At 41.7% G+C, this 10,394-nt stretch overlaps 1 protein-coding gene across 1 annotated transcript in view; it reads left to right on the forward strand.

Annotated features, from left to right (window-relative positions):
- The window catches only part of LOC138666988 (zinc finger protein 665-like), a 136,311-nt gene extending 132,294 nt beyond the window's left edge, over positions 1 to 4,017 (forward strand). Inside the window, exon 10 of the mRNA XM_069755196.1 lies at positions 1,791 to 4,017. Within this exon, the coding sequence (XP_069611297.1) occupies positions 1,791 to 3,466 (1,676 nt within the window). The 3' untranslated portion in view covers positions 3,467 to 4,017. The remainder of the gene's footprint in view (positions 1 to 1,790) is intronic.
- The last annotated feature ends 6,377 nt before the right edge of the window (positions 4,018 to 10,394 follow it).

Below are 10,394 nucleotides of genomic sequence, written 5' to 3' on the forward strand. Positions count from 1 at the left end.
ATTATACAGTTTGGGGACTAATGCACGGGCCGTTATACAGCTTGGGGACTAATGCATGGGCCATTATACAGCTTGGGGACTATTGCACGGGTCATTATACAGCTTGGGGACTAATGCTTGGGCCATTATACAGCTTGGGGACTAATGCGGGAACCATTATACAGCTTGTGGACTAATGCGGGAGCCATTATACAGCTTGCGGACTAATGCGCGAACCATTATACAGTTTGGGGACTAATGCACGGGCCATTATACAGCTTGGGGACTAATGCACGGGCGATTATACAGCTTGGGGACTAATGCCGGAGCCATTATACAGCTTGGGAACTAATGCTTGGGCCATTATACAGCTTGTGGACTAATGCGGGGATCCATTCTACAGCTTGAGGACTAATGCACAGACCATTATACAGTTTGGGGACTAATGCACGGACCATTATACAGCTAATGCGTGAGCCATTATACAGCTTGGGGACTAATGCGGGGGCCATTCTACAGCTTGAGGACTAATGCACAGACCATTATACAGTTTGGGGACTAATGCACGGACCATTATACAGCTAATGCGTGAGCCATTATACAGCTTGTGGACTAATGCGGGGATCCATTCTACAGCTTGAGGACTAATGCACAGACCATTATACAGTTTGGGGACTAATGCACGGACCATTATACAGCTAATGCGTGAGCCATTATACAGCTTGGGGACTAATGCGGGGGCCATTATACAGCTTGTGGACTAATGCACGGGCAATTATACAGCTTGTGGACTAATGCACGGGCCATTATACAGCTTGAGGACTAATACACGGGCCATTATACAGTTTGGGGACTAATGCGCGGGCCATTATACAGCTTGTGGACTAATGCACGAGCCATTATACAGCTTTAGGACTAATGCGCGGGCCATTATACAGTTTTGGGACTAATGCGCGGGCCATTATACAGCTTGGGGACTAATGCATGGGCCATTATACAGCTTGGGGACTAATGCGGGAGCCATTATACAGCTTGGGGGCTAATGCACGGGCAATTATACAGCTTGTGGACTAACGCACAGGCCATTATACAGCTTGAGGACTAATGCGCGGGCCATTATAGAGCTTGGGGATTAATGCATGGGCAATTATACAGCTTGGGGATTAATGCGGGAGCCATTATACAGCTTGGGGGCTAATGCGGGGGCCATTATGCAGCTTGAGGACTAATGCGCAGACCATTATACAGTTTGGAGACTAATGCACGGGCCATTATACACCTTGGGGACTAATGCACGGGCCATTATACAGCTTTGGGACTAATGCGGGAGCCCTTATACAGTTTGTGGACTAATACAGAGGGTATGCTGTTTGGAAGCTAATGCGGAAGGTGGGGCATTATACAGTTTGGAAGCTAATGTGGGGGCATTATACAGTTTGGAAGCTAATGTGGGGGACATTACACAGTTTGAGGACTACTGTGGGACTCATTATATTGTATTTTGAGCAAATAGCGGGTACCTCATGCTATGCTTAGGGAAGCTGTGGGCCCATCATACCGTGTATAGGGGAGCTGTGGGCCACCATACTATGTATAGGGGAGCGCTGCTGAAGTGAATCATTTCTCCAGAAAAAGATGAGCAAAAGTTTTTTAATTCATAATGTGTTTCAACAAAGTACCTGCACCTTTTTCAAGTGGAAGAAACAAATGTTGACTTAAATTGCAGTTTGCAAGGAAATGCTATAAAGTATATAATATAAACAGTAATATTCCGATGCAAGATTACTGACAAATATTTTTATTTTTGGCAGATGACTGTACCAGGAGCACAGAGGGATGCCTAATATTTTCAGATTTTTCAGCTGATAATCTTAGTATCACACCAAATACTTGTGAAGAACACGTCATTATAACAGATACACCTCAAGGCCTTATCAGAAAAAATCTGTCCTCTAATCCTTTTCAGCAGGTTTTTTTTTCTACATCATCAAAGACAAATATGCAAACCAAAAGTCACATAAACGCTGTTGAACATGAATTGGTTCACATAGGGGAGAAATGTTTTGTATGTTCAGACTGTGGGAAATATTTTAATCAGAAAACACATCTTGAAGCACATATGAACATCCATTCAGGTGAGAAGCCATTTTCATGTTCAGAATGTGGGAAACGTTTTAAATGGAAATCATGTCTTGTTAGACATCAGAGAGGTCACACAGGGGCAAAGCCATTTTCTTGTTCAGAATGTGGGAAATCTTTTATGGAAAGATCAACTTTTGTTACGCATCAGAGAAGTCACACAGGAGAGAAGCCATTTCCTTGTTCAGAATGTGGGAAACGTTTTACAAGACAATCATGTCTTGTTAGACATCAGATGATACACACAGGGGAGAAACCATTCTCATGTTCAGAATGTGGGAAACATTATAGTGACAAATTTACACTTGTAACACATCAGAGAATTCATACAGGAGAAAAGCCATTTTCATGTTCAGAGTGTGGGGAATGCTATTGTACGAAATCTGATCTTGCTAAACATCACATAATTCACACAGGGGAGAATCCATTTTCTTGTTCAGAATGTGGGAAACGTTTTACAACAAAATCATGTCTTGTTAGACATCAGATGATACACACAGGGGTGAAGCCATTTTCATGCACAGAATGTGGTAAATGTTTTCCAGAAAGAAGATATCTTGTTATTCATCACAAAACTCACACAGGTGAGAAGGCATTTTCATGTTCAGAATGTGGAAAATGTTTTGTGGAAAGATCAAATCTAGTTGTTCACCAGAGAAATCACACAGGAGAGAAGCCATATTCATGTTCAGAATGTGGGAAATGTTTTAAAACAAGTAGTTATCTTGTTACTCATCAGAGAACTCACACGGGTGAAAAAGCATTTTCATGTTCAGAATGTGGTAAATGTTTTAATCAGAAATCACAGCTTGTTGTACATCTGAAAATTCACACAGAGGAGAAACCATTTTCATGTTCAGAATGTGGGAAATGTTATAGTTACAAATATAAACTTGTAACACATCAGATAATTCATACAGGAGAGAAGCCATTTTCATGTTCCGAGTGTGGGAAACATTATAGTGACAAATATAAACTTGAAACACATCAGAGAATTCATACAGGAGAGAAGCCATTTTCATGTTCAGAGTGTGGGGAATGCTATTGTACGAAATCTGATCTTGCTAAACATCACAGAATTCACACAGGGGAGAATCCATTTTCTTGTTCAGAATGTGGGAAGCGTTTTACAACAAAATCATGTCTTGTTAGACATCAGATGATACACACAGGGGCAAAACCATTTTCATGTACAGAATGTGGCAAATGTTATAGACAAAGAAGAAATCTTGTTATTCATCAGAGAACTCACACAGGAGAGAAACCATTTTCATGTTCAGAATGTGGGAAATGTTTTAATCGGAAAACAAGTCTTGTTGCACATCTAAAAACTCACACAGGAAGGTAGCCATTTTCTTTCTTTGTTTTTTTCTCAAATACAAGGTTTTATAGATTTTTTTAACAACATAATATTATAATAAACAGAAAATCAAAGTCTGGAGGAAGAACAAGAAAAATTGAATATATAGACTTAATTCCATAAAGCGTGAAAGGCTATAATAATAATAATCTTTATATAGCGCCAACATATTCCGTAGCGCTTTACAGTTTAATAGTTTCAAACACAACAGTCATAACTAACAGCATTAACAATAATATAATGATTAAAGCAAAATAAAACAAAATGAAACAACCCTGCTCATGAGCGCTTACAATTTACAATGAGGTGGGGGAGATACAAAGTACAGGTATGTATTTACAATGTAACTCCAACCCAAAAGGAACACTTTACAAAATTGGATGCCTATCGCATACATCACAAATTGACACAATGCCTGCGGCAGTCTCAGTACAAGAGGACACTCCTAATTATAGTAGCCACCATGAGAAGATTATGGAGCAAAAAGTCCACACGAAGTATATAAAAATGTATAAATTTATTAATTAATTACAGATAAATCCAAGTAACAAAAATACAAAAGAATAACAATTACAACAATAATAAGGGATCAGGTTAGCCACAGGTATGTATCCGGACAAGTACCATAGAGTAAAGTGCTTAGTGCTCCAATATCAGTCAGGGAAGCATCTGCACTGTGTCCCTACCATTAGACACAGTGACACAATGCACAGTCATTGCTTAGTAGCAGCACAACAGTATATAATCAAATTCTAGCAGAGATGCTTACCCATGCTGAGATATCGTGCCGGACCTGTGTATCGCCGCCACCGACGCGCGTTTCGCTGCTCTTTTTCAAGGTGCGGTGACGTTATGTGTGGGGGCCGGTGTTTTAAAGCCAGACGCGCCGGAACCTCTCCAATCGGTGCATGTCCCTAGTCTCCACGCCGGTACTAGCGTCACTTCCGGCGGGGAGGAGTAGCACTGCGTGCCAGTCGCATGTCAATGACATCACTGGAACGCATGTGTCATCCAAAGGTCGCCATTAGTGATGCTCCGATCATTGCAGCAGTGGACATGCGCACAGAGGACCCAGCATTCTGGTAGGAGGGGACGAAAGCTGCAATACAAACGATAGCAAAGGATAGGAGGATGAAAGAAATTAGTGTACCGACGTGATGTGGATGTCAGTGTTAAATCAGTGCTAAAATGTCAATTCCTAAAACTGACCATACCTGCGTAAACATATACGAATAATACAGAAGAATATATACATATACAATACATATTACAGTGCACTGTAAAACAATGTGCAAAAAAACATGAAAGTGTAAGTATAATGCATTGCATAGAGATACAAAATTTTGGTCTACACCATGATAAATAGTTGCATTATACAATATATTATTGGCATGTGACAAATACAAAAATAATAGAATTAAATAATGAGAAAATAATAAAAAATAAATAATAAATAGATAAAAGGGAAAAGGGAAAAAGAAGGAAGGGCAGAAAGGGGAAGGGGGGAAAAAGGGGGAAGGAGAAAAGGGGAAAGGGAAACAGAAATAAAAACCAAAAAACAATAGCGTGATCCAAATCCTCCTCCGAACTCTCGCTAACGAGCGGCTATAGCACCTCCAGGAATGAAAACCAGGCCAAGATTGTTATGCCAATTCACACACAAGGGAATAATGTAAATCAAGACGATACTAGAAATAAAGAATACAAATTAAAATCAACATAACAACACAAAACACATATAAAAAAAAGAATTAAAAAACCCAAGACTGGGATGCCGTGTACAAAATACCTACAAAAAAGAACTAAAACTTAATTGCTCATTAAGGCCTGCCGGTGCCATGGTATTAAAGGGACACTGTCACCTGAATTTGGAGGGAACAATCTTCAGCCATGGAGGCGGGGTTTTCGGGTTTTTGATTCACCCTTTCCTTACCCGCTGGCTGCATGCTGGCTGCAATATTGGATTGAAGTTCATTCTCTGTCCTCCGTAGTACATGCCTGCACAAGGCAATCTTGTGGACGCATGCAAGAGGGCATTCACAGAAGTCTCCTTCCGATACAGATCGGTATGTATAAGACCATTGGACTGTACCCTCAGTCTAACATCCAAAAATGTGACTTCGCATTGATCAAAGACGTAGGTGAGACGGATGTTGAAGGAGACTTCTGTGAATGCCCTCTTGCATGCGTCCTCATCACATCCGCAGTCCACGATTAGATCCATACCAGTGGGACAGTTTCTTTGCGCCAGGAGGATTTGCACCACGGATGTGGATTTTGAGAAACAGGCGGTGGACCTTGGGGAGAGATTTTCCCAAAGGGGTTATAGCCAAATAAATATTAAGAGGGGCTATTTAAGAGCTAAAAGAGTACAGAGAGGCGAGCTATTGACATCAAAAGAAAGGGGTTCTTTAGTACCAAATAAAGAAGGTGATCTGAGATATATTTCCACATTCAATCACAGATGGGATACCATGAGGTCTATACTAAATCGACATTGGCCGATATTAAAGACTGACCCTATCCTGCGGGAATGCCTGCCACAACACCCACTGATGATTGCACGGAGGAGTCGGAACCTTAAGGATTTGATGGTGAGAAGCCATTATGTACAAAAAAAAACTAAAAATGCTTTTGGGGCTGGTGAGCCAAGTACTGGCTTTTTCCCATGTGGGAACTGCTTGGCATGTAGGAATTTAAGACGGGCTAGAACTTTCACGTCTTCTGACGGCCACACATTGTAAACAATAAGAGATCATATTACATGTAGTACCATGAACGTGGTGTACTACGCCACATGCCCTTGTAATTTAATTTACATTGGCTTAACATCACGAGAGTTGCGTATTCGTATACGCGAACATGTCAGGGACATTGTGGCCGCACATGACGTGGCAGATGTCTCTATTTTAAACCAATTCCAAAGCATTTTCGTTTGAAACATAACTGTAGTCCACAGGGCTTTAGGGCTTGGGGCATCGACAAAATCCGTGTAGGCATCAGGGGTGGGGACACCAAACGCTTGTTAGCTCAGAGGGAATGTCGGTGGATCATGGTTCTTAATACCATGGCACCGGCAGGCCTTAATGAGCAATTAAGTTTTAGTTCATTTTTGTAGGTATTTTGTACACGGCATCCCAGTCTTGGGTTTTTTAATTCTTTTTGTTATGTATTTTGTGTTATGTTGATTTTAATTCGTATTCTTTATTTCTAGTATAGTCTTGATTTACATTATTCCCTTGTGTGTGAATTGGCATAACAATCTTGGCCTGGTTTTCATTCCTGGAGGTGCTATAGCCGCTCGTTAGCGAGAGTTCGGAGGAGGATTTGGATCACGCTATTGTTTTTTGGTTTTTATTTCTGTTTCCCTTTCCCTTTTTCTCCTTCCCCTTTTTTCCCCCCCTTCCCCTTTCTGCCCTTCCTTCTTTTTCCCTTTTATCTATTTATTTTTTATTATTTTCTCATTATTTAATTCTATTATTTTTGTATTTGTCACATGCCAATAATATATTGTATAATGCAACTATTTATCATGGTGTAGACCTAAATTTTGTATCTATATGCAATGCATTATACTTACACTTTCATGTTTTTTTGCACATTGTTTTACAGTGCACTGTAATATGTATTGTATATGTATATATTCTTCTGTATTATTCGTATATGTTTACGCAGGTATGGTCAGTTTTAGGAATTGACATTTTAGCACTGATTTAACACTGACATCCACATCACGTCGGTACACTAATTTCTTTCATCCTCCTATCCTTTGCTATCATTTGTATTGCAGCTTTCGTCCCCTCCTACCAGAACGCTGGGTCCTCTGTGCGCATGTCCACTGCTGCAATGATCGGAGAATCACTAATGGCGACCTTTGGATGACACATGCGTTCCAGTGATGTCATTGACATGCGACTGGCACGCAGTGCTACTCCTCCCTGCCGGAAGTGATGCTAGTACCGGCGTGGAGACTAGGGACATGCGCCGATTGGAGAGGTTCCGGCGCGTCTGGCTTTAAAACACCGGCCCCCACACATAACGTCACCGCACCTTGAAAAAGAGCAGCGAAACGCGCGTCGGTGGCGGCGATACACAGGTCCGGCACGATATCTCAGCATGGGTAAGCATCTCTGCTAGAATTTGATTATATACCGTTGTGCTGCTACTAAGCAATGACTGTGCGTTGTGTCACTGTGTCTAATGGTAGGGACACAGTGCAGATGCTTACCTGACTGATATTGGAGCACTAAGCACTTTACTCTATGGTACTTGTCCGGATACATACCTGTGGCTAACCTGATCCCTTATTATTGTTGTAATTGTTATTCTTTTGTATTTGTTGTTACTTGGATTTATCTGTAATTAATTAATAAATTTATACATTTTTATATACTTCGTGTGGACTTTTTGCTCCATAATCTTCTCATGGTGGCTAATGTATTTACAATGATGTATTTACAGTGAAGATCCACCCATCTTCAGGGAGTGGGGGGATAGGTGGAGATAGTGAATGGGCTACACATTCACACTTTCACATAAAATGACTTTGAATAGGGAAAGTGATAAAACTGGAAGTTGTGGCTGGTCCTAATTTCTTGGGGTAGAGCATTCCAGAGGATTGGAGCAACACGGGAGCAGTCTTGGAGTCGGGAGCGGGAGATACAGATTAAGCTACTTTCACATTTCCGTCTTTCTGCTACCGTTGCAATACGTTGATTTTTGAAAAAGCCGGATCCTTCTAAAAAATTTGCAGGATCCTGCATGTTCCCATAGACTTGTATTAGCGACGTATGGACTCACGTTTTGTCCGCCGTGCACTGGATCATGCAAAATGTGAAGACCCGTCTTTTGCAAAAAAAACGTTCAAGGGAAAGTTTTTCTGTATGTTGTATCCTGTGTTTCCGACTGCGCATGCCGGCAGGAAATCCCGCTCTCTCTCTTTCCTCCCCGGGACTTTAGACTGGGCAGCGGACCTGTTGAAAAACTGTGTCCGCTGCTCACGATATACACTATTTCACAAACGTCCGTCGGTACGTTGCGCCGACGCTTTGTGACTACAGACGGAAATGTGAACGTAGCCTTAGTGCAGAGGTTAGTCAAAAGTCGTTTACAGAACACAGCAGTCGGTTAGGCCGATAAACAGAAATGAGGGAAGAGATGTAAGGGGGTGCTGCACTGTGGAGAGCTTTGTGGGAGAGAACAAGTACTTTGAATTGGATCCTATAATGAATGGGCAGCCAGTGTAACGACTGACGAAGATCGTATGTGTTCGAGTAACGATTAGCGAGGTGGATGACTCTGGCTGCTGCATTAAGGATGGACTGGAGAGATGAAAGTCGAATAAAGGGGAGGCCAATTAATAGTGTTACAGTAGTCCTGGTGGGAGTTGATCAGGGCGACAGTGAGGGTTTTAGTTGTTTCCATGGTGAGAAAAGAGAAGATTCCAGAGATGTTCAACACAGGATATGAATAAAGAGGGATAATCATGGTACAAATATAATTGAAACTGGTGTTGAATATGGATAAGCAAGATGCTTAAGGGGAACCTGTCACCCCCAAAATGGAAGTTGTCAGGGGCTTATCTACAGCATTCTGTAATGCTGTAGATAAGTCCCTGATGTATTCTGAAAGATGGTCTGGTCCGATGGGTGTCGCTGTCCGGTCCGCCCCCGGGTGAGTATAATCTAACCTCTTTTTCTCATCTTTCAGGTTACATCAGGGGCTTATCTACAGTATTCCGGAATGCTGTAGATAAGCCCCTGATGCCGGTGGGCTTAGCTCACCTTCCATTTTGGGGGTCACAGGTTCCCTTTGAGGGATTGGAGGCAAGGGGAATACAAAAAACAAGGGGATATATTGGTATTCATTATTTTATAGAGCATATTGGATTAAAATCACGGTGTAAGAACCTCAATTAGCTGGAAAGTATTTGACAATTTGTTGGTCTATGGGAGTGCAAAGAAGGGTAAAACTGTAAGGGTATGTTTCCATGTTCAGTATTTGCTGCGGATTGGATGCTGCATGCAGCCGCAGTGTCCAATCCGCAGCGTCCAGATGTTACAGCATAGTGGATGGGATTTTATGTGTTCAGTGGTGCAGATGGCATACCAGTGTTTATAGATCGCAGTATGTCAATTTATCATGCGGAGACGCTCAGTCTCCGCAAGATAAATAGCACCGTCCTATGTATAGGATGCTGTGATTCCACATGTGTTCAATGAACACATGCGGAATCACCGCCCATACAAAAGCCGGCAGCGCTTTGGATGTAGTGGGTATCTGGTGCATCCAAAGTGCTGCCTTTCCGAAACATGGAAACATACCCTAAGGCACCTTGGAATATTTTGCTATAGTTGAAAAGGGGGGAAGGTTTCCCATTGAATCCCTTTAGTAGCGGTTCTAATAGTCACTTGTGTTTGGGCTATCAGCATTTCCATAGCATGGATTCTATGTACCATTCTTGTAAAGAAGGGGAGTCTACTGTATGCCAGTGATGTGATATTATTTATACACCTGTTTGGGCATAGAAAATATGTATGACAGTGTAGCTTCTGGTGTTTTAGGTACTTATACTCCTCTCACCTCCTTATTAACTCTGACCCATCCTGGAAAGCTCCCAGAGCCAGGCAACACCACCATATACAGTATGTGACTTCTTCCCCACACACACACACACCCCGGTACGCCATCATAGACTAGATAACTTAGGGACAGGGAACCATATATACAAAGTGGAGGGGACCCAGTACCACCTTGAAACACTTTTATAGTTTGTTTCTTGTAATTTAGTGTAAATCAAGGTCTCAGAGTCAGGAGGAAGAGAGGAGAGGCACACAATCTAACCTGCTTGAGGTCTAGTATGAAGTTATTATTATTATTTTTATTATTTATTTATATAGCACCATTGATTCCATGG

This window comes from Ranitomeya imitator, chromosome 2, assembly GCF_032444005.1.
Source record: "Ranitomeya imitator isolate aRanImi1 chromosome 2, aRanImi1.pri, whole genome shotgun sequence".
NCBI classification, from domain to species: Eukaryota; Metazoa; Chordata; class Amphibia; order Anura; family Dendrobatidae; genus Ranitomeya; species Ranitomeya imitator.